Source organism: Calidris pugnax, unplaced genomic scaffold (assembly GCF_001431845.1).
Source record: "Calidris pugnax isolate Ruff unplaced genomic scaffold, ASM143184v1 scaffold24, whole genome shotgun sequence".
In the NCBI taxonomy this organism is placed as follows: domain Eukaryota; kingdom Metazoa; phylum Chordata; class Aves; order Charadriiformes; family Scolopacidae; genus Calidris; species Calidris pugnax.
This window is the reverse complement of record NW_015090922.1, coordinates 38,145,083-38,170,734: the sequence shown is the minus strand read 5'-3', so window position 1 is coordinate 38,170,734 and position 25,652 is coordinate 38,145,083. Positions and strand designations below refer to the sequence as shown.

The following is a 25,652-nucleotide window of genomic DNA, read 5'->3' as shown; positions in this document are numbered from 1 at the left end:
AATTAATTATTGGACTGCAGAAACCTAGAACATCTTTATGAATATTAGGCAGTCTGTCGACAAGGTATAGTATTTTGCCTGTGAGCTTCATCTTATTCTAAGTACAAATAGAAATAATGGTTTCAATTCATTATGTAAATTCTGTGAAAGGTGATGAACTTTTGACTACTCCTGAAACTATGATTTTAAATTTAGTTACATCGGGTTGGTAAGGTGGTGGCAGCGGCGGCAGCAATGGCGACAAGAGCTGAGGTAAGCCCGAGGTGAGGGTTGGATTGCGCTGTCAGGCACTGAAATGGCCTGCACAGGGGGGTGGTGGAGTCACTATCCCTGGAGGTATTTAATAAATGTGTAGACATGGCACTTCAGGGCATGCTTTGGTGTCCGAAACTGTTGGGTTGGGTGTTTTGTTGTGGTATTTTTTTGCATGTGTGTATGGTTGGACTTGATGATCTCAAAGGTCCTTTCCAACCATGAAGATTCTGTGATACATTTCTGATTTATCAGTTAAGACTTTTCAAATGGCCATTCAATGTATTTAAATGACAGACTTCTCAGAACCTGTCTGATGGTAATGGAGTTGTATGATTCTATCCTGTTTGTATTTCTGGTGTATTCTGTGTTCTTCTTGGTATCTAAATAATGCTGCTGTGTAGTGCAGAACGATATGTCAAAGTCTTCCAAGTGCTTATCTTATGCTGTTTAAAAATTAGATGCAAAACCTCTTAGGATGGTGACAACTCTGGTTTAAACTTTAATGATGACTCTGAGGAGACCCTGCTAAACTAATATGAAATTAAATTTTAAATCTCTATGACAGCACAATGACATTTTCAACAGAAAAGGGAAAAAAAATTAAGGCACTTCTGCTATATCTAGTTTCCTATTCTGCTGATGTAAAGGGTTTTATATTTAGTTGCAACACACTGATGAAACTCATGTATTACTTTAATTTACAACTTGCATGGATTTGGCCTTCAATCTTTATTACGCAGTCCATGACAGAAACAAACAATTTCACATTAAAAGCATATTGTTACATAGTTGATAACAATGAAAATAAGAAATACATTTTGGCTGCAGAAATAAAAAGAAAAAAACCCCAACCCATACCGTAGAGTTGTATTTTAGAATACACTTAAATTTGTCAAAGTACATTCTCCTCTGGTTAACTACTGATGATTTATTTACAAAGCAAGTAACAAACAATGGCTAGAAAATACCATTGCACCACAAATTATCTACATGGATATTCCTATTTTTCATACTAGAAAACAGCTAAGGTGGCAATCACTTCAGTACAATGTTTCTTCCATAAATCTTAATGTGTTTTAGCAGATAATACAAAAATGGAGATGCGGACTGTTATTACATTAGTTAGAAAAGCAAACGTATTATGGAACTGGTTAAGAGAAAAAATAGATTTCTAGCAAAACGTAAGCTCTAATGCATTAACCACTCCAAGCGCGTCATGTAGGGCCTGTCAACAACTCACAAATTCGAAATGTTGCTGACAGGGCAGTTGGAATTTGAGAGACTAGTTGAAAGAGAAGTCATCAGCAGCCCGTGCCAGCCCCGACAGGCTTACAGTTAGATTTCTGTTCACACAGGAATTTATGTTAATAGAGCCTATGCTCTTTTGTGGATCATTCAACAATCAATAACAACACGGAATACTTTAATTTACTCATCTGTTTTAGAAGCAGTGATAAGTCATTGTTCTGATTTTAGTTTTGATTTTAAAGTCTATCTTTATGTGAGAAATAGAAGCAGAAGGTGAAGCCTGGAGTACTGTTTTTTGTTAAGTGAGCACTGTATTTTCCCTTTGAAATTGTGAAACTTGCAATCCTTGTAAGAGAGGACCTCTTGAACTGCAAGTGTTGTCCTAGATGATCTTGAGAGACTTCAGCACACAAATAACCTGGACAGAAAACATCTCTACAAATAAATTTTAAGAGTAAATCGAGTATCCAACAGTATTACAACTTCGTTTCCCATTTTCTCCAGCCATTAAAAGCTCACCTTTGTTTTTCAAACTATAGTTCTCTAGCCTTTGAATTCTGGTTTCCAACCTGTTTACCACCACTGTCACTTGCCAAGAGCATGCCAGATGGCTACAGGTAGAGTAGCTTTATTAGGACTAATGTATGTATTCCTGGTAAACATGACTGCTTCAAACACTGGAGCCTGGCAAGCCCCCGTATCTCTTGGCTCTGCTTGTTGTTAAGTTTCATGCTTCTGTTATACACAATGTATAAGAAGTGACGCAGAAGCACTTTTTGACAGACTGGAAAAGCAGGCACTTTCCTCTGTGGTATTTTTTTTGTTGTTTTTTTTTTGAGGGCAAGTGTATCCTACACCTTCCCATAGCATACTGCCCAGCGACACCCTGGCACTGGTGCCCAAGTGCTGTGAGAGCCATGCGGCAGCAGACCCTGTCACGGCAGTGGAGTAGTTTCAGCTTCTTGAAGTTCCAACTGAAAGGAAAGAAATTGCAAATACAATGAACAATTACTCGATCTCTTCCCACCCACAAGTCTGTGTGTGCGTTTGCGTGCGTGGGTTTTTTTTTTTAAGAGGTGTTTACTTATCATCTGCAGCTACTGTCCTGCTGTATAAAGCTAAACAGGTAGCCCAGACAGTGAGGCAAGACTATGCCCCTGCAGTAAAGCAACAAAAGCAGAGGGAATGATCACAGAAAAATTTCATGTCTGGCCTTTAAAGATAATGAAATGTTAGTAGATCTGAGATTTGAACTAGAATTGGAATGTATTTCATACAAAACCATTTTTTTTCTCTTTCTAGAGGGAAACCCTCTATGAATTTCACAGGCATGGAAGGATTTCACTCCCTTCCTGTATTCTTTTTGTAGCAGTTTGCAGGGGAGTTAGTATTTTACATAATACCTTCTGTGCCTACATCAGTACGTTGGCTAATTTTTGGATTTGCAGTTACAGTCTAGCTTAAATTCCGTGTGAGATGAACTTACATCAGCAAACAAACCCAACAGCCTCTCAGCCCTGTGTGTCCACAGTAGCCATGTCAAGTCCCATTCCCGTACAGGTACGATAGCACTAGAGATGTTTTCATCTAGAAAATCCACTTACTGCACATCCTGAAAGTCTGCAACCCTTTTTACTGCCCAACCAATGTTAGCTGGCAGCACTAGAATCTATTAAAAACAGGGTGGGAGACACTGCAAATAAAGGGTTTATGGTATGGAAAGCAGAGTCACGAATGCAGCCTGAGACAAGAGAGGGAATGTGCTCCCATGAAAGTAGCAGCACGTGGGTAATAGTGGGTAATAGTTTTGGATTTGCATTTTCTAACTGGATCTCTTTCCAAGCACATTCAGCAGAGGGGAGGCTGTTATAACTACTGATTTGGAGATAAATTTCTCCAAGGCCACAACATAACTCAAATGCTTGTTCAATTGAACATGCTATATGTCTGGATTTTCTTTATTCTGCAGTGGGAATGTTACTCCTCAGCCCCTTTTGGCCAGGAAATGGCTGATCCTAAGTGTGAATGTCCCTCGTTTTTGGAGAAGTCTAGACCCAGAAATTAATTTTGAAGCTCATATTCACTTATCTTTATGAATACGTCTGTATTCATACTGGTAGATGTGAATCTGCCAAGGTCTGGAGTTACAGAATCTGTCCAGCTTGTGTCACGTTTCTGCATAGGACTCACCAGCATTCCCCATATCTGTTTGTATCTGTCATATAGCACTGGGAAAATTAAAAGGTAAGAAAGCACTTTCTTAATTTATTTGAAACTAGCTTTCAATGTTTCCTTTTTTTCAACTTAAAAATATTTTTCTTTAATCCAATTTCCTTTTAATTTGTTCACATGGCTGCCAATCCAAGAAATAAGGGCAAAACTTTCAGAGCTGGACAGAAATACCAGAGCTTCTGGTTACTGAACCTATCTGAGGCTTCATTTTCAGCATATAAGGAGGATTTGCAGCTTCCATTATGACATTTAGACACTTCAGTGTTTAAAGAGAAAGCTAAAAATACAAAAAAATAGTTACATAGGATGACTAAATAGTCTTGAAAACGTGCCTGTATATAATTTGCCCAGTTGCTTGGACACATTCAGGTGAGGCTGCTATAAAAACTTAAATGGATCACGAAGAAACTGAAACAAATTAAATTTATCAGCTTTCTATAATTATTAATAAAGCATTTTCCTAAATATTTAGGATTTGTTGACACTAAGAGATATTAACAAAAACAAAAGGCATTTGGAAATAATAGTTTTCAGGGAGAAAAAATACAAATTAATTTTAAATGTTAAAAAAAATTCCAACTTTTAAAAATCTCAGGATAAATTAATGCAGGGATTCTCTATGCATATGAAGTAAAAGCTATTTAAAAATATTTTTCAAGGTTTTTGTTATGAATCAGGTTGTTTGTCAATGTCACCAAAAAACCTCAGCTACTTGCAAAAGCTAGTATTTGGTCCTCTATTATAGTTCCCGACCAATATTGGGTCATACAGAGAAAAGTTCAGAGCAAGCAGTTTTGCTTTACAAGCAATTTTTCCAGGATTCCATCACTTCTACTCTTGTTTTAACTCTTCATGTAAATGCATTTATAAGATTGATTATGCCTCCCTAAAAAAACAAGTGAGCTGAGCCTTTAAGCTCACTTTGGAACATGTGTAAGCTGTGCATTTTGCAGCAGGAGTTAGTTCGGTTGAACAGGATACGTCTGCCACAGATGTCAAACACCTCAGTCTCACACCACCTCCAGTTTTTGCATGTTTGATTAGCTGCTGCCTTTTCTCCCTCAGAACTATGTTGTTCCACTGACCACATATATTTCTATAAATGCTCATACCATTGGTGTTAGGTGTTACATGCTACTTTGTGTATTTGAAAGAAGCTGCATTTCTGGAGGAGGTCTGAACTTGTTTTGCTCTTCCACTTTTTATAAACGCTGATAAAACAACAATCAAACCCTTAATCTAGAAAAAGTTTTTGGTAATGTCAAAGAGCCATAAAGTAGATGAAATACCACTATCTTAATGCACAATATGAATATTTGTAATGTTTTCTGTTACTGCTTTTGCACTGATATAAAACACAGCTCTTCCTCCCAGTGACTGCTTATTTTTAGGAGTGTGAGGCCCTAAGCTGTTGAGCGACTGAGTGCTTGCAGTTCTCATTAACTTTAGCAGGAGTAAAGAATTCTCACTTGGCAAAAAAGCAACTTGTAGAACATCTGTTTCTTTGAAAATGACTTGGACTGCACTGAGCACTATACAGCCTGGCAATTAGAATTCATACCAAATGCTCTCCAAGGCCTTGTCTATACAAGAAAGGCCTTGTCAGTATACTTAGATCATTACAGATATACTAGCTAGACTTTCTTGTCCAGAAAGCATTTACCTGTGAAAAGAATACCCTGTCAATAGAATTTACTCAAGCTCACTGTTGGGAGCAAACAGGGTTATACCCTGTCAATAGAATTTACTCAAGCTCATTGTTGGGAGCAAACAGGGGTTTTTTTGTTGTTTTTTTTTTTGCTTTCTTTATTTTTGCTTTTATTTCTCTTTTCTGGAAGTAAAGGCTGCATTCACTCTAGGGTTTTCTCTGTTTGAAAAGAACAACAACAACAAAAATAATTAGATGTTACACTTGTAAGTAGTACCCCAGAGAACCTTTTTAGTGTAGATTAGTCCTACAACACTGTCTGTCATTCTGATAGTAGCAGACAACAAAAATGCCTTTTACTAAAAGGTTTTCTGGAGAAGAACAAAAAAAAAAAAATAGTTTAATATTAAGGTTTAAACATAAAAATGCCTTTTACTAAAAGGTTTTCTGGATAAGAAAAAAAAAAAGTAGTAGTTTAATATTGAAGTTTAAACACGGCTTGGTGTCAATGTATTCTATAGACTTTGTGGAGAGTGAGAAAGACTGCACCTGATAGTTGTGGTGCCGTACTCCAGGGAGTGCAGGAGTGAGAAGGTTGAGGTCAACATCCAGTGAGCACATCTGGCAGAAATAAACCAGCAGCTGCTGGAGCCAGGATTGCAGGGATGGTGGTGAGGGAAGTGAAATCGGGCCCATTTATGGCCACATCAAATTCTTTCAAATACCAGACCATGCAAAGAGACCTTTCCACCCATCTATGAGAGCATGAGCTTCCAAGGGTTGTCTTCTTCTCCATAGCCCTGGGGAAAACTGATGACTAGTAGCTACTATAAGCTACACAAGTAGACAAAGCTGGGCAACCACACAATTTCTTACAGCTCTGCATACACCTTTTTTGTTCTGTGCATATTGGCTCTTTGCTTCAGTTTCCTTCTTTACTACCTTTCTCGGACCTCATTCCTGATGTTCCCCTTTCTCCTCCTCCCTCTTCCTCTCACCTCCCTTTTCCTTCATTGTCTTCCCCTTCACTTCTTTTTACATATGCTTTATCACTTAACTAATTCCATCACTATTCCCTAAATATAAAAAACAAACCCCAAAAACAACCATCACTTCACTTGTTTGGTCTATCTCTGCCTCAGCTGGCTCTCTCCCTTGTTGGTGTAGGTTGAAAGATCTTTGTGGGAAGGATCGTCTTCTATTCTGTGTTCGCTCAGTGCCGAGGGAAATAGACTTTATTTCATTCAGCCTCTGGGCAGTAAGTACCACATTAATCTTCACTAAGGGTAGAAGTTTAGAAGGCTACAGCTCTCCTACAAATATTATAAAGAAGCATAATTAAATGTAGAAAATATGTGCATACACACTGCACTGTAAAAAGCTGGAATTGTACTAGATACAGAAACAATCCTGTTGTCAAACACATGCACATAATTAACTCCACTGAGGGTTACATTATTAACAGATGAATCTGTCTAATAAGTGTTTAGTTTACCTCGTAAATGCTACACATATATACATACATACAGATACGTATGCGCCTCTGCCAAGTTTGGCAGTTCTGCTGTGCCACCAAAGCGTGCGTAAGACTGAGCAGGTACTAACTGGTTTCACAGGCCACAGTTTGGCACGTATGAGGCAGATGCTGGTGAACCACACCACCAACTGTGGATGTTTAATAAAGCTTCCCCTTCTCCCTTTCGCCTGCTCCCTCCCCTTTTCTGCAGCAATGACTATTTTGTCTGTTTGGAGATGACAATGTTCTGATGTGGGTTTTCTGGCAGCAGCTGAGTGACAGGTATGTGATTGTTTTCACAAGAAGCCATTGATGCCTGCACCTCGAGGAGGCAGCTAGCTTGTGGCTGAAGTGGCAGCAGCGAGCAGCTAGTGCAGGAGCAACCTAAGGATATTGCTGAAAGGTGGTGTGTCAAGGAATGAACTAGGCTTGTGCCTTTTGTTCTTCTTTTTCATGAATTACAGAGACGGCTTAAACTTTTTCTAGCACTTGTGCTGTGCATGAGTTATTTCTATGAATATTAAGATTTGCCTCCATATTTTGCTTGATGTTAACTGAGGGATGTGCACTGGAAATTCTCAGGACTAATCACTGGGACATGGATGTTGAAGATGTAGCAAAACAGCTTCTTTGCGAAAGCTAAGCAAAACTAGCCTGAATAAAAAAATCAAACATCTGTTTCTCTTGGTATCTGCTGTGCCATAAAATCCCTACTTCTCAAAGGCTTTTTCTGCATGGAAAAGGCATGTTCTCTGTATACCTTAAATAGCAAAAATGGCGCAATAGTCTTTAACAGTTGGACTAGATAATTGTTGTATGTCCCTTCCAACTGAACTATTCTATTCTATTCACATGTGTGTATATATATTTATATGTGTATGTATATCTCAAAACCCACCCTAACCAACACAGATAATTATCTGATAATAGAACTGCATGTATACAAGCCTTTGTCTACTTCTTGTGTGTCTTACAGGACAAATAAGCCAGGTAGGCTGCCTTTTGTACATCAACAAAAAGCGTCAAAGCACAGTTTCTTCTCTTTTATTCACTGTTGGAATGGGACAAGAAGATTCTGTACACTCCTGTCTCCCTCAGCAGACAAGGAATAAGAATAAAGAAATCTGTGATTACTCTCCAGCCAGTTCTAGAGCAGTCACCTATTGTAAACATCCTGCAAAGGAAACACTGTTTTGTGTGCTGTGTAGGTGCATGCATGTTGGACCCAATCATACAAGATACCTCTGAAAACCCTCAGCTTCTGAGCATCAGCTGGAGGACAGAACAACTAGCCCCATGCAGCACTGGGGTCTCTGTGTATGCATACACCAGTTTAAAATATAACCTTGAAGGTGTTTAGACCTTCAGATAGCTACAAATCAGTATAAACCGTAACTTCAGAATACATGTCATCTCCAAGCGGGAGGCCTGGATCCAGAGATGACATCTCCACTGCTAGTCATACCTGATGGTTAGTCCTGTCCACAGTGTTGGCAGTGGAAGCATGGTCACGAGTGTTTTGTCGGACTCGAGTGGAGTTTTGCTGCTCAATGGTTGAGGAAGTGGGGATGCAGAACTCTCTGAAACACCTTTTGAAATTCTCATCTAGAAATGCATAAAGGACTGGATTAAGGCAGCTATTTGTATACCCTAAAGCAATACAGAAATGCCAGGAGACAGTCTGGAAAGTAGTTTCTGGGATGTTGACCAGGGCTTTAACGATGACATAAATGTGGATGGGAGTCCAGCAGACGATAAACACTGCCACCACTACAAGAACCATCCTCGTGATTCTCCGCAGGTTCCTGTCCTTCTCTTTGGAGCCAGATAACATGCGAACGCTCTTTAGGCGTAAAATCATCAGCCCATAGCAGACGGTAATGATCAGGACTGGCATGATGAAGGCAAAGATGAACACACAGATTTTCAGGAGGTTCTCCCAGTACCAAGCAGGATGGGAGAATGTAAGTGTGCAGTCAATTGAGCCTAGAGAAAAAAAGAAAACAGCAGAGAACAGGTGGGTCAGTTTTTGATCTGTTTTTCTTCAAACTCTTTTTGTTAAATATCATAGGCATGAAGATTTACTAAGTAAATGACTAAACTGAAGTAATCTGTGACCTGTCATTGGTGCAAACATCAATAGGACACAGTGCTGCAAAACATTATGTATCGTGAGTTAGAGAAACAAAACCAAAGTAATGTGTTCTCTTTTGCATTTTATGGCTTGAAATTTTGTGTATATTGGACAAGAAAAAGAGCAGAATTGTTGTAACTGCTTAAACATTGACTCATTTTCACTTTCAGTATAAAATCTGGCAAAAAAAAAAAAAGAAAAAGAGATGGTTTAACCACCTTATCTGCTGAGAGTTTGGGCATTTCAGGGCAATAGGGAAGTGGATGACATGTTAACTGGGCACAATGGAGGGTTTGGATTTATGTTGAGATGCTGTTGCTTCATGGAAGGTCTTTGAGTGCCAGCGATGAGGTGATGAAACACTGAAACAGGTTGCCCGGGGAAGTGGTAGATGCCCCGTCTCTGGAAACATTCCAGATCAGGTCGGATGGGGCTCTGAACAACCTGATCTAGTTGATGATGACCTTTAAAGATTCCTTCCAACTCAAACTATTCTATGATTCTGTCATCCAGAACATGCTCTCTGATCTGTATCATGTCCTGCCAGACAAAATATCTATGGCTGCCAACTTCTGGGGGAATACCACAGGTAAAGCACAGGCTTCTGTGCTATAGAAGAGTGCATAGCCACCGCACAGCAGAAGACAGGCAGGCACAGATGCTTTTCCAAACCCTGTGTGGGACAGCGGGACTTGCATGAATCTACAGATGGATCTGGAGCTGCCTGGTGTAAAAGACAGACCATGTGCAGTTCTGTGTCCAGTCAACTACAGCTGTTGAAGGGGTCCATTTGCACTGATGCCTGCTTTATACAGGCTGGAGGTCAGAAGTTAACTCAATGTCTCTAAAATAAAGTGAAACAATGCAGAAAGGAGTTTAAACATCAAAATATTCAACTTAGGAATGAAAGTCAGACTTACCATGCCTGTATTTAGTAGTTGCCATGAACATAACTGGCAGGCCAATGGCAGAAGAAAGAATCCAGTTGCAGACATTGACAATTTTGGCATTTCTTGGGGTACGGAAATCAAGGGCCTTAACTGGGTGGCAAACAGCTACGTAGCGATCCACACTCATGGTGCAGAGTGTGAAGATACTGGTGAACATGTTGTAGTAGTCTATGGATATAACAATCTTACAGAGGATTGTACCAAATGGCCACGTTCCCATCAAGTAATTCACACTCTGGAATGGCAGAGTGCTTGTTGCTAGAGCATCTGCCAGTGCAAGATTGAAAATATAGATATTGGTGGCAGTCTTCATTTTCGTGTACCTAGAAAAAAATCAGCAAAGCATGTGAATGACCACGACAGACAATGCTAAACAAAACTGAGTCCAGTGCATCATGCATAATAAATTTCTATGCAATAATTAGCTTGATACTATGAAGGTTACTTTCTGCTTTTAACAAATGACCTTGCTAAGGTTTATCTAAATGATCTTTGCAGCTCAGTGAGACGTTAGTTAAATGGTGTGAGAAAGAAAAGATTAATTTAACTTTTACAGAGAGAAAGGATCCACATAAAAAAGAAAAAGAAGAAATAGAAGAAATAATATTATGGATGCTAAAGAACTGAGAAATTATTTGAATAAATTGTATTTGTACATATTGGACCCTTTACTGAATGGATAAATTTTCTGCATCTGCTGATGTCACGTCAAGTATCAGAACTGTGGTCTACAGAAATGGGGAACTCATTCGTGGAGTATTAATGATATAATTCCTTAGGGAATAAGTACCTAAAACATTAGTGTAATTATCAAATTCGCTGTGTCTAAAAATGCAGGCTTTTAAGAGTTTCTCATTTGTTTATAATTATAGAATTCTAAGATCATTTGTAATGATGGTTTTTACATTGCCTTACTAATCTTAATGTCCTAAACAAGTTGGACAGATGGTTCTTCCAACTAAATGAGAAGACAGATGCTATTACCCAGATGCAATTAGCCGGATGCACTGAGCATGTCAACAGAACCACCGCCCGTGTGGATGCTGCAGCCCTGCTGTTTGAGGTAGGAATGCCTGCTCTGCTCCACGGTGCCTATTTCAGCAGGAGGGTCTTCAAACTCCTTTGTACCTCCCTCCCTCTTGCTAAGTCTGTGCCACTAACTACCCAAACCCCACTTTTTGAATTTGTCACACTTCAATCACAGCTGAGCAGGGGGAGTTTTTTATGTTTTAATTTGTGTTTGCATTGCTAAAGGTAGAATCCGAATTCCTCCTTAGTTTTAACAACTTTTGTGAAGAGCCTTTACAATTTCAAGTTCTTGTGTCACCTGAGCAGCACTTGACACCTAACGTTGATGAGGATGCTACACTTTTGCAGTGGTAAAATGACTGTTTCACTCTAAGTTATGTTCCTGGCTCTGCTGCCCTGCTGTCCTGTTGCTGCCAAGGTTTTTGGGCACTGGCTTTTGGGGGGAGAGATGGCTTGCTCTTTTGATAAAAATCCCTTCTGTTTCTGCAAAGTAACAAGTACAGTGTTTGATCAAACATCTTACAATTTATGGATGTGCAAGAGGAATAGACCATTTGAAAAGATCTTTCAGGCAACCTGCTGGGGAAGGCAAAGTGTAAAATACAGGCTTTCATAGTTTTTTGTCTCTGATCTCTTCAGAACATGAGTCAGCTGCAAAAAAAATGGTGGCAGGGCTGTGTAAGGAACACATATTCAGAACTTTTTTGTAGGGTCTGGTGAAATTTAGACTTCATGCTGAATGTATCTAGATAGCTTTTATGACGAACATCTGAAGAAGTTTGCCCTGCCTTTGTTCTCTCATTTTCTAGCATTAAGCATGAGGAGCTACTAGCAACCCTAATTGCAGTTTAGGGTGTTTTTAAAGAAAATATTTCCAAGCTCTTTCTTGACTGATGTCTTGAGAAACTATGATCTGGGTATGATACTTTGAAGCTTTAAACAAAACCTGCATTCTGACAGTAACCTAAAAAAGTTTTCTTTCACATTTATCCATCAGATTGTAACACTAACTTAGGAAGAGGTAGATGCTGCAACCATTCATGCCTCTTTCTGCTGGGAATTATTTAGAAAAAATGTACAGGATTGCAGTGTGGGAGAGGAACATAATAAGCTGCAGCTCTAAAAACAGTTTGGAGGGAGAAGAAAATATTTTCTGGGCAATTTGCTGTAGAATCTTGCAGAACAGAAGGAAAATAACAACATATTTATAATGACTTTACTATTACCGAGAATGAAAACGTTGTACTAAGCCCTCCTTCTGCCATGTCTCCTGATTGTCAAAAATAAATGTCTTTTCCATAGGTCTGACAACAGACCCAGGACTAGCTATAATTGTGTCCAGAGAGCTAACCTGGAGATTTAGTTGTGTTACGAGCAGACGTATCCAGCTTGCTCCAGTCTGAGCTGCTCAAGCAGCAAGAGCAGTGGAGGGACAGTGGCTCTCAGTTCTGCACAGACAAGGACAACGAGGATCCTTTGCCCTCACCCAGGATGCTGATCCCTACTCAGCTCTGAGGTGATTGTCCTGTCTCTGTCGTTATGGGCTGGGCACGAAATCACGCTTAGATATGTTGTTCCGTGCTGCTGCCATCACACACGATTCTGGCACAACTCTGTCTGCAGAGCACATCATCAGATTATAATGATTTTTTTTAATATACCAGTAATTAAAGCCACTCTGATTATTTTAAGGCAACACTTAATACAGCAAAAAATAAATGCATCAACCAATATGCAATTGACTCTCAGGCCAGAATGCCAAAGGATGGGCAGAGAAAAGCTCTGAATAAATGGAATAAAACTTCTTCACCGGGACTGGCATGGGTGTTATCCTGCTTAAATGCTACACATTTTTCGGTTTTGCTGTCTTGCTTTCATTGTCAGTTTAAGCTTAAAAGTTCTCAGACTTATTTTGTCTAATGGGCTCTATAGGCTATTAGTGAAGGATTTTGCTTGAAGTACTCTGTAATCTTTATATTTCTAATCACTCTGTTCTTAGGAAGAAAGGAAGCAGAGCTTTTGTGGTGATAGAAAGTATCTACCTCCACAATTGCCTATTCAACAAAAGCTTATTGAAATTTACAATATTCTTCTTGGTGAATTCTATGGCATTTTGGTGTTTTTCTGTACTGAATATTGCAAGACTTTATAAAGGGATTATTTCTAAAAGGTACATTTTGTTAAACATGTATTTTTCCAAATTAGTAGATTATCAGTGTTCCCAGGATTATTTTTTTGGTACGAACAAATAAATACTGAAGCAATTGATTAAAAGTAATTTTAACAGCATGAAAAATAACATTCCCTCAAAATTGAGCTCTTGAAAGCCTTGATCTTAGCTGTTACTATATCTTTTGCTAAGGTATCAGTCTGCTTATTTGAACAAGCAGCACAAATACTTCCATTATCCAGACACAGGTGTGTATGTGATGAGATTCAATACTTCAGAGGGATTTAATTTTATATGTAATTTAAGTCACAGAATATCTGTATGACTTGTAATACCAAAAGCACGGGATTTAGAAATGCAATCTTTTAACAGATACTGTTTTTGCATTTTCATTCAAGCCACCAGAGAATCTAAAAATGAACAGATGTGTAAAGAAAGATTCTTAAATGCAAACCCATGAAAATCTGAATGCTGGCATTTAGATTGCATTGAAATTTCAGCATCTGAAATACTATGCATAATAAAGTTTGCATGACAATGAGAAAGGTTGCAAGTGAAGACAAAAGCTGGCTTTGGGCAACATTACTTTTATTTTTACAGCTTTGCAATGAAAGACTTATAGAGCAACATGATTATTCAATTTTTTGTGAATATTTAGCTTGATACGGCTCTTGATACATATTCAAATTAATTATGCTCATTATAATACTCACACTCACTAGTATGCCCTTTCTGTCTCTTCAGCGCAGGTTTTATGTCATAAAATATCTATGTTTATTAAACGATTTTTGTTGGTAGTAGGTGATAGATGAGATTTACAACAGTAAAGATATACTTTGTGTATGCCTAATTCTGCAGGGTAAACTCAATCTTGCCTTTATCTTCAATCCAGCAAAGCTTTAAAATATACTTAAAGTTTGAAGATCTGATCTGCACAGTTCCGCTCAACTGCGATTTGCTTGGAATAAGAAAAAGCAAAGCAGAAAATCATAAAAATCCTTCTCAGCTAGTCACTAAGTTCCTACTACTCAAGGATAAATACAAAGTCTTGAAATGACCTCTTCAACTGGCAGCCCATGGGCCACATGTCGTTTGCAAACCAAATAAAAGGTTCACCAAAGTGAGCTAGAGAGACAACATGTAACAGCATCCTGAGGAGCCGTGAGCACCTTCCCTTCCACCTCACAAACATTTGACAAGAGAGATGTGAACACACTTGTGCCTCTTTCTATTTCTGCAAGACAGATCTGTTTCTGGCGTTCCCAGTCCAATGGTTTAGTCTCCACCTTATCACCTCCAAAAAGTCTGCCTAGTTGAAACAATTTTTAATTAACTTTAATTTCCATGGCTGCTCTGGTGCATCTTGTATATGCAACTCCAAAAATTCTTCAGCTTGCATAGCTGAAAAGAACAAATAACGGGATGACTGTTTCTTTTCTTAAAAAATCATGACATTTTTAGTTTGCGTCATGCTTTTTCTAAGCCTAATAGATACAGTTGGTGTACTGCCATCTGAGTCTTGTCCCTATTGCTTCTCAGATAAGCCGTTTACATCCCTGTGGACCACTGAAATATACCCTACTCCAGATCCTTCAGCCCTTCTGTACCACATCAGTTTTCCCATGCCCTTGTACCACGGGGCTAGTGCAATGAAGTCAGACAAGGGGTGCGTGTCTAACCCAGTGAATGTAGTAACACATACCATAACAAATAAATTTGAAAACTGCTCCCATCTGAATAGGAACAGTGAGGAGGAAAGGAGAAACAGTCTTTTGCACTTAGGAAATGGGCTGGCCAATGATAGATTGGTAATAACTGCTTTCAGCAACACAAAGGCCTGCAAGCTTTTGTCCACAGAATGCTAATTTGGAGACAAAGCCTGCTTCAACTGATCTGTGTTTTAGTTCAATGCAAAATATATGAAAAACTGGCTTAATTACAGGAGATTCATTGCAGAAAGCAGTCGTTCATGAAAATGGTTTGGCTGCTGAAAGAAACAACAGCCAGCGATTAGGTCTTGCATACAGACAACCTGACATAACTCTTGTTGATGCTGGAGGAGATTAGGTTAGCGTTTCAAATTCATGTTCTTCTTGCATAAATGACTTGTTAAACAAATGAAGGATCATTATGTGCATACATTAGATTAGTTGAGGTCTCCTTGGGTGGGAAGATTAAAACATGTGAAGTATGCCTATTTGAACCAATTTAAATTAACTTTTATTTCCATGGCTGTTCTCGTGCGCCTTGTATATGCAACGCAAAAACACTAGGAAAGGGGGATTTTTTTTTTCTTTTTTGCATGTTTTCCTGAGATACTAGGCACTTTCATTTTTCACTAAGCCCTTACACGTTGACAAAGATCATGTTCTATTCAGAACAGTCTGGAACACCTTCCCCCTTCCAAAAAATTATTCTGTCTGCCAATCCAATAAGTATGTTTGACACTGAAGTCATGTGTCTCTCAGATAGAGCATATCCTGGAAAGTTCCTTTGAGCTAAAGGGTCTCAAATAAAAGACTTAACTGATGGCCACGCTATCTTATTGACCTTTTTATTTCTTTGCATGGTAGTGAAAGACCCATACTGTGTTTCAGCCACAGCTGTGATGTGTGCTGCAGTAGACTGTTACCTATTAAAGTTTTGAAGTCTGTATGAGCCTAACCTACCTATCTGAGAGCATATGACTTAATTATCTTAAAGATTTTTCTATTGATTTCTATTTGATTTTTCTATTCAGGGATAGTTCAGAATGCTTATGCCTTGAGCCATTAAATTCAAGCTCTGGGTACAAGCATCATAAATCTGTGCACAACCCTTACACATTATTATGTGGTCAGGCCACCCAGGTTGGAGGTGCAATACTGTGATTACCATCTACTCAGCCCTTCTGATTTATATTCTTCTAAAGAGATCACATACGAGGATGAAATTTAAAAATAATAAGCCCTCAGGGAAAACAAACAAACAAATAATTAAAAAATAATCCTTTAGCAGGTACATTGTAGCAGAAAATGTTCACACTTGCTTTCAATGAAATTGTGCAATTTGCAGGCACATTCACTTCCTGCGCTGATCCAGGGTTTGGGGATAAAAGCTGAACTAGGGAAGGGAACAAGAAAGACAGAGGCAGTGGTTATTTCCTCCTGTTAAAGCTTTGTGTCCTGACTCCCAGCATTGTGCCAGCCGGCCGTCTCTGTGACCGGTGGTGGTTTAATCAGACAGATGAAAAAACATGCAAACACCAAGCGTCACTTCAAGTGCCAAGTCATGGCACGCTGAGGGGGTTCACTAGATCTAAAATAGCAAGGCCTAGTTCTTCATTCTGGGTGGGGAATGCAGCAAGGCCTCCATGTATGTTATGCTGGAGCGGCCTTCCCCTCGCTTCCTCATGCACCGGCAAGGGGATGCCCTTTTTATAAAGCAGTTTGAATGCATATGCTGAATGTGGATATGAACGCAGGGCAGATAAGTGCTGGACTGTAGCTGCTTCAGCTGCTACCTCTTTTCTCCCTAATACTTTGTTTTCCCTCTGTCAAGTTTGTTTTTCACTTTATTCTCCTCCGTGGCACAAATGGAATTAATCCAGACTTTCACCAAAGTTTACTTCCCTCAGGTTATCTTGCTAGCATTTTTGACTTCCCAGCTTGTCCTGTCCTTGCGCCAGGGACTGTCTCAAGGCAGTTCCACCAGCATTTGCTTACAGGACCTAGGCAGGAGAATAGGCAGAGCACATCACTTCTCGTGGAACAGCATCAGCTTAGGGCCGTTTCTCCTGTTCTCAGCATCAATTAGCGACTCTCAGACCTCAGCTTTGGGAGAGGGAGAGATAAATGAAAGCCTTTTAGGCAGAGTCAGCTTTCTTCAGACTCCTGTGCGGGTCTTTTTGGGAACAATGTGGCACCAAGAGAGTTGGGAGGACATCTGACTCATCCTGTTTTCAATTAATTACAATACTGTGTTGGGCTTTGGGCTAAAATTCACCTGTTGCTTTCTTTATGGCTTTTCCTGCTTTTTTTGCTACTGAGAGTCATCCTATAGAGGTCCTCTTTCTGCTGCTTAGTTTGAATAAGTGAGTTTGGCCCTTCCCAGAGAAAACAAAACAAGCTTCTTTCTTTGGGAAAAACAGCTGTTTTGGCTGCTCCTTTTCCTTGATGTCTGACAGAGAGGATTAAGGAGCAAGGAGATTACTTCAGACAGAACACACAAACTCCACAGCAGTCATGACAGGTAACTATTTTATTATTTATCTTTTATTATTTTCGTGCCTTTTAAAATTACATCTATACGCTTAATATCCTGGCAGAAATCCATACAAAATAAAACTGATGTGATGCATTTTTTCTTTTCCCTAAAAGGGGAGGGGAACCAGCCAGAACTGATCTTTATAGATACATTCATAATCAACTTGCCGCACAAACACCTAAGATGTTGCAATGTCTTATAACTCCCATTACCCTTTTTTTCTTTTTCTTTTCCCAGAGATAACAAAAAGCCACTTAACGATAAAAACCAAAGGACAGCAATATATATGCTCCACGTCATCTGCTGGTACACTTCTTTCCCCTCCAGCCTAGATAAATGTGGGAAGAATTACATGCAAATTATTCCAGGGCTTTATCTGGCCTGCTTGTTAAATCACCTTTAGCTGAGTTTCTGTTTGCCTGGTGCTGAGGCCATATATGGGTCTCCAGTAAAGGTGGCTGCTTTCACAGTTACTGTGTAACACATTTCTCAGAAATAAATCAATGGTGTTAATAAGGCTAACTCCAATATACTGTCATTATCCAGCAGAGGGTGCTTATTGCTGAAATTTTTGCTTTGCCAGGAAGACATGGAAAGGAAAAACGTCGGTTTCTGTGACTTTCTCCCCTCTGCCTTCAGGGAAGTGTGACTGAAAGTAAAATCACTGTCTACGTTTATGATAACTGTGGTTATATTTTCCTAGGGGGCCATGTAAACAGCTATTTTCTCTGCTTTCCAGGTGCTGGTTCCCTCCTCCTGATTTGTGGACTGATCAGCTCACCCCCAGCTTGGCAGGGAAGCTGGCAGGGAAGCCTCTGAAGACAGTTTTACCACCAGTACAAGTGAGATCCTCGAAGGTGTGACAGGGAACAGCAGAAGAAGTCACCCCTGGTAAGAGGATATCAGAGAAGTAGCACGGGGCTCGAGATAATGCCTACATAGACCAAAGTAATGTTAAGTATACAAGGTATGGTCTCTTGCATGCAAGAGACCAGAATCTTCTAGTGAAGCTGTCGAGTGTGATCTGGAAAGGAGTGAGAAAATAGGTGAGAAAAAGGGACTGGAGAGAGCATAAACAGGGGAGATGGGGGAAGCAGTTGATGATGGAGGCAGGCACGACAGAAAGAAGCAGCATGATTATGCGCTCTGAGGAGACCAGATGAAAAGTGTTAGGGCTCATGGATTTAGTCTCTATGTGACCAGGATGAGACTGTGAGTGAAGCTGGGGCTCTGAGGGAGGTACTGAGACCATCACCTCACAAGAAGGCTTTGGGTAACTGGCTCCTTGCATGATTTATCTGTAAAGGCAGCACGTCCCTGTGCTGGAGGTTAGCGTGGTGCAAGGGGAAAACAGGAAAACATACCTAACTGCTGCTCCCTGCTCCCCCGTAAGAGATTTCTCTCAGCTGGGATTGCTCCACAATGAGGAGTAGGTGATCTATTTTACACAAACATTTTTGTTTTGAAGTTTTATTCCTGATCTGAGATACAAGATCTTACAGCTGATAATTGAACACTTCTCAGTGAGAAGGTGGACAAAAAATGCTATTTCATGTCTTTCGCAGGTACCTGACAGCTATAGTCTGTCATCCGTACCTTTTTTCATCACGCAAATTCAAAGGGAAGTATAAATAAAATTTAAAAGTGTTTAACATTAAACAGATTAATGCTTCTTAACACACCTGGGCTAAGCTGTGGAACTCCTTGCTACTGAACACTATTAAAAGCCAACTTCCAAAAGGGAGCAGGCTCTTTGAAAGATGAGAGCAGCCCTACTTAGCACACCGTGAACTCAAACTTCATGGTATAAACCAAAGAAGGCACAGATAGGTATAAAAAGAGCTCTGTTTGAGACCAGCCTAATCACAGCAATTCAGATTTTTTAAAAATATAGTTATAATGAACAAGGATTGAAAACTTATTTTCACTTGAATTCATAATGAAAATAAATATTTTTTTAAAACATCTATTAATGAAGATCTCTATAATATCCATCTTAACACTTAGGCTTAAAAAGAACTAACTTACTTAAAATCTTAAAAAATGTTTCAGAACTCTGAAATTTTGCTTTAGAGAACGTTCATTTCAAACAAGCTTGTTTAGACATGGTAATATTTGTGACCTTTTATTTCCAACATTATTTTTGATTCTGATTTTTTTTTTTTTTGGACTACTGATGGTAGGAATGTCCACAGAAAGCTATTGAATAAAATGTTGATGCAAACTGCAGCTCAGAAAGTCCCTGTGCAATCTAACAGACTGTTAGAATGACTCTTACAGTGATGTTCCTTTTTCTTCTGCTCTTTGACTAAACACCAGCTGCTGCCTATGGCTGGAAAAGAGGTTAGTAAGCTACCCTATGATTCTGAGACATTTGGTCTTATATCACGTTACATTTAAGATTTTTGTGAGTATGTCACCTTTTGGTCTAAAAAAAAAATCTGAAAGCTTATCAACAGCGTTCAGCAGAAGCTATGCCTGATGATTTGAAAAAATTACTGTAAATTAAATTAAAATAAAGCAGTACTTCAGGATTATGTTAGTTCATTTAGCTAATTAGTCATTAGCTTGCTAATAATTACATAATATAATATAAACAATATGTGCTCACAATATTTTCTAATTTTACTGAAGACATGAAAAGTTGGTATAATTTGACTTATTTTTATGAGGAAATGAAAAAAAAATAATCAGGAAGTGCTTAACATTATTTTTCTTGAGAGCCATTACCAAAATGATACTCGAGGAAAAATACAGCGGGATCAGAACGGCTTTTTCAAGAGAAATTGAGTAAGAGGGGATGTTTTCTGCCCAGAAGAGCCTCTAGCAGAGCAGGGGGGTCTGCCCTCCTGGGGCAGGTGTGCTGGCCCATGGGCAAGAGAGAAGTGTGGGGCAGCAGAGCCAGCTGCTGCTCTTACTTAACCCCCAGTCACCTCTGCTCCCTCAGGGAGATGGGGATTATTCCCATGTTGCAGACTAACGTATTTTGGGCCAAATTTTGACCATATCCATGACAATATAATTTTTTTTAAAAACTAGAATACAAAGGTATAGATGCTGTTTTATCTGTCTGCTTCCCCTGATCTTGGGCAAGGCAAAGAGAGCAGCCTGCTAGTCAAACATTTACCCACTAGCTGAGGTTGGTAAACTTCTACCACAAACAGTGTGCAAACAGGCACACCTGCCTTTCTGTAATGCAGGATGCTGAGGGTCACCCCTCACTGCACAGCTAATTTAATTCTGTGCTCTCCCTGCCCAGCCTGACTCCCTCAGTTCTGTCCCCAAATCTCTGGCTCCTGCTGGTGAATGTTATCAATACATAATTCACAGGGCTGGTCAAGGCTGATGTGGCTTTAGGTAACAGCTCTTAGCAATGGGTGGAATATTTTCTTTGGAGACAGTGGAACGGGCAGGACACTCATTCACACATTTAATTCCAAACGCAGGGAAGCTGTGGACAGGAAAGAAAAGGATAAATTTTATGCATTTCTTGGTTTGAGAGATGCTGTAGGCCTTCCTTCACACTGCATCCATAACTCCACGTCACCTTACTAAGAGCTCCTGTTTTTCAGAAAACCTTGCTTCGCTTCAGCCACTTTCAAGCTTGGGATCATTTTCATTTCTCTAAACAGACTCTCTTCACTTCATATGTTATGACCTCTTTCCTCACTTTTCTCTTTCTGTGCATTTGTGTGAGAATATTTATTCCTCTGGTGACATCAATTCTTTCTACAATGGAAATTTCACCTCAAATTCCGTTCTGCTTAGTAAAACAGTTTTCCTCAAGTGTGAGCGAGCTGGGCAGAAGTAACCAGAGCTTTCAGTACTGCATGGTCTTTCCAGATTGGATGGTGTTTCAGTCACAGCTCTTTTGGTTTTTTTTTTTTTTTTTTCAAAACACTACTAAAAGGTTGTTTTGAGAAACGTAGAAATAAGTCTCTTTCTTTCAGAGACGACTTCTTTCCCTGTTTTGATTTTTTTTTTTTTTTTTTAAACCAGAGTAATCACTTACTGTAATGAAACAAGACATTTCCTTCCTCCTGCGAAGGATCATGGAGAACCCGAGGCCACTTTGTTTATGATATGTGACAAAATTAATAGCAAAGCAATTAAGGAATCACTTGACTCGAGAGACTATAGAGGCTGTTGGTGGAATTACACTCCTCTCAGGGCACTTGGCACCGTGGAGGACTGGGGCACCCGAGAGCTATTCCTCTTTTCCAGACTGGGGATGCTAAATTTTCATCGATGATCTATTACAGCTTTCTAGCATATTGCCTTAATCACAGGGCCCACTCGAATGTGTGACTAATCCCACCGACTTGATGAGAAAGCTGGAAAAGCCTATAGATGGCTGTGTAAATTAATTCAATGCCACATGGTACTAATTGTACACTGTCTCGTTGTACTCTGCAGCAGCTAGAAGTAGCATTTGCTGTTGACATAGCCATAACAACGCTGTGTTCATTTTAGTAATTTACACTCACACAAAACACATGAGGAAAATAGATAATAAAAATTATCTACAGATTTTTCAGATTGCAGGAAATTCATGGCTGGCAGTAAAACCTGATTATTACTGCTGTCACTCAGAAGACATTTTTTTGTACTTGACAAAGGAAGCATCTCAGTGTTAGTAACATGAGGTTCAGCCTCACACACTACAGATATAATGTAAATATTAATTCAAGGATGAGAGCGTTCATTGGAACAGGAACCACTTCTGAGAATGAGGACAGTGGATAAGAACGCATTAATAATATTAAATAAACAGGTACAGAAATTGGAAATCCATGGAACTTCTTTGCAAGAAGAACCTGAGTTTTGTATCAATAATTACAATACGTTTTTATCTCCAGATTACATGTCTGCATTCTGACCCCTGTTTGCCCCATCTGGGGTAACAGGGTGGCATTGTGGACACATTGATGTGACAGTGCCACATCAGGCAAGCACTTGCACAGCTCTGGCTCAAAACCCATGGATCTGCCTCGTACGGAAAAGTTGTAAGAATAATATAGCGGTTATTAAAAATATTTATAAAGACTCTGAACATGAGATATTAGCACCCAGCACACTGAATATGAAGTGACTGGTGTTTTCACCAGGGCTGGACTCTGAAGGGTGGAGTAGGGACAGAGTTTCAAATATCTAAGCACTTACCTCCCAACTCCTAGTATTTTCAAGGCAATCTAGCAACCAATATAATTTTAAAATCTTATGTCTAGTAGTCCCAATTCTTCTGAGAATTAATGCAAACCTCAATATTTTTTTTCCTCCTGAGCAGGAGGAAAAGTAAGTCCCAATTCTTCTGAGAATTAATGCAAACTTTAATATTTTTTTCCTCCTGAGCAGGCATGGGGTGAAAGGTAGATAAAGAAGTGGAGCTTTATATGATTCCAAATTAAATTCAGTGCAAGTTTTGCCTTCTGTCTGAGCTGGATCCAAGGATACATGAACACGAGTGCGTATGCTCACTATTACATATACACATATTGTATGATTCGAAATACTGTCATGTTAGTACAGCTTGCAACAGGAAATAAATAAAAAAGTTCCCTATTGCTGTACAGATATACTAAACCTATAGAGAAACACAGGTGCTCACTATTACATATACACATATTGTATGATTCGAAATACTGTCATGTTAGTACAGCTTGCAACAGGAAATAAATAAAAAAGTTCCCTATTGCTGTACAGACCTACAAACCTATAGAGAAAGGAAAGGAAATGCATTTTTTGTTGCTTAAACCACAGATCCTGTTCAACCATTAACATGTAAACTCTTTTTCATCCCAAACAGGTAAACAGCTGCATGATATTAATTAGGAAGGAACTCCGTCATACTGCAAGCTGTGCTTGCACTGGAGACCTGGGTTCCATCCTCTGCCTTTGCCATAGAATTCCTGGATGGTTTTGGAGAGGCCATTTAATTGATTTGTGTTTTCCTCTGTAAAATGAAATTATATTTTTGCTTTCTCCTATTGCTTCTGGCTTTTGTTTTTAACTGTAATCTCGGGGAGAGATGCTCTCTTTAGATAAAAATCTAAATGCAAGTGCCTCATTCAATTTGTCTTCCTGGTGCAAGTGTAATCCAATTAATTAATGTACGAAATACAAACCTAGCATGGGTTATGCCTGGTAAAAAGATATAATTTCAGTGAAAACCTGTGGCATATTTCTCTGCTGACAGTTATCCCGGCTCTGTTACATTGTGCATCTGGTTTTTCTCCCAGAGGAATGCATTCAAACACTTGCTCAGCCAAACACAGCCGTGCCCCTGTTCAGAAGCCTTTCTGCAGCTGTATCTTCATGTAGATAGCCTGAATCTTGGACCAACCAAACCCCAGAAGAGAACCTGCAGAAGAGAAACCTCCCTACCTCTGCGCCTTTCAAAGGAAGCATCTCAAGTATCGTTACCACCACCATGTTTCTGAACTGCCACACTTCGAACCACTGATGTGTATTTCTTGTGTTCCCATTAGGTCTATGAGCTGCGAGGGCTTTGCAGGGACATCCCCAAGATGTGCTGAAGGAATCATCCTCCGTCATAGAATCATAGAATCGTCTAGGTTGGAAGAGACCCTTGGGATCATCGAGTCCAACCATCTACCCTACTCTACAAAGTCCTCCCCTACACCATGTCCCTTAGCACTGCATTCAAACGGCCCTTGAACACAGCCAGGGATGGTGACTCCACCACCTCTGCAGCACCCTACTTTCACCTCATCCCTGGCTTTTGGTGGCTCCCACTGTCAGTACAGCACCCACCACTGGCCTGTGAGCTATGCCGGGCTCCAGTTTCTGCTCCTGCCACCTCCCTGCCCCACGGCACCCCTGCCCCGACGGCTGCTCCCCCCGCCTTCTTGGGAAACACGGTGTTCGAAGGGAAAAGGGATGTTTTCCGGACGTGGGGACACCTGGAAGTGCCGGGCAGGGCTACCCCCACGGTGTTCGAAGGGAAAAGGGATGTTTTCCAGACGTGGGGAAACCTGGAAATGCCGGGCAGGGCTACCCCCTTCCTTCAGGGTCGCCCCCAAATCGCTTGATTTGGGAAAGCCAAGCGGCCGCGAAGGAAGAGCCGCTGGGTCGGGCCCGTCCCGTCGCGTCCCGCCGCGCCGCCGCCGGGAGGTGGCGCTGTTCCCCCGCTGCCGGGCGGGTGAAGGCAGCCCGTGTGATCCCGCTCTCGCTCGCCCGCCGCCGGTTTAACGGGCACGGGATCTCCGGTGCGTGACAGGCCCGGCGGGGAGCGCCCGGCCAAAGCCCGGGATGCGTCTGCGGGAGGGAAAGCTGGATTGCGGGCAGCGGCCGCCATCCTGGCGCATTTGCGCACGTTTGTGTGTGTATCTACGTATCTAAACGTATAGGAATATAAACATATACATCAAGACTCGAGGCAGAGGACATACAAATCCGGGCAGAGAGACCATTGTGCGCTTGGGAGCGGCGGGGGGCAAGACGTGAGGTGCGTGCCGGGTGTGCGGGTGCGCCCGTACCCGCAACACGCTCCCAGGCAGCGGCCAAAGTCCCTCTAAATCCCCCCACCCCAGCGGGCAGGTGCGAGATTGGGGCCCCGTGGGGCAGAGCAGCTCGCAGAGGTGCCGCAGCACCGGGGGGGACCGTAGAGCATCCCCGGACCTGGAGCGGTTTCAGAGAGACAGCTCAGTCCTCACGGCCCCACGGCGAGTTTCCCTTCCCCGATCACCTGCTCCGGGGCTTTCTCAAAAGCCTCCTGCCCCTTCCTCCTCCTCTCCCTCCACCTCCCCATCCCCCGGAGCGGTTCTCTCCACGCTGCCTGACGGAGAGGGCCGGCAGCATCCCCCGTCGGGACGGAGCGTCCGCCCCGACGGCGGCGGCCGGGGGCTGCGGGACGGGGCAGGGCCGGCACTCACCTGACGATGACATACATGACCAAGAAGTTGCCGAAGAGCCCCACGACGCACACCACGGAGTAGATGGCCATGATGGCGATGGCCGTGACCACCGAGGGGCCGCCGCCCGTGGGCGCGCAAGGACCGCCGCCGCCCGCGCTGCCGTTGGCGCCGCCGCCGCAGGGATCGGAGCGGTTCCAGCCCGCAGCAGCCGCCGCCGCCGAGGCGTTGCCCCAAGCGCCCGGTGGCGCGGCCGCGCAGGGTGGCGCGGCGGGGCGGCAAGCGGCGGCGGCGGAGGCGTTGGCGGCGAAGGGGACCTCCAGGGCGCCCGCCAGCAGCGGCGCGGAGCCG

General features: G+C 41.3%; 1 protein-coding gene across 2 annotated transcripts; it reads right to left on the bottom strand.

Moving 5' to 3' along the window:
• Positions 1-5,818: 5,818 nt before the first annotated feature.
• OPRM1 (opioid receptor, mu 1) lies at positions 5,819-25,622 on the bottom strand. Of its 2 annotated transcripts, XM_014951177.1 has the most exons (4): positions 25,323-25,507; positions 9,954-10,306; positions 8,365-8,885; positions 5,822-6,696 (listed from the first exon to the last, which is right to left on the bottom strand). In XM_014951177.1, the coding sequence occupies exons 1-4, from the start codon at positions 25,391-25,393 to the stop codon at positions 6,664-6,666; spliced, it is 978 nt and encodes a 325-aa protein (XP_014806663.1). In that variant the 5' UTR covers positions 25,394-25,507; the 3' UTR covers positions 5,822-6,663. The 2 variants fall into 2 exon arrangements, with proteins under 2 accessions (XP_014806664.1, XP_014806663.1); XM_014951178.1 differs by having other exon boundaries at positions 5,819-8,885; positions 25,323-25,622.
• Between the last annotated feature and the right edge of the window lie 30 nt (positions 25,623-25,652).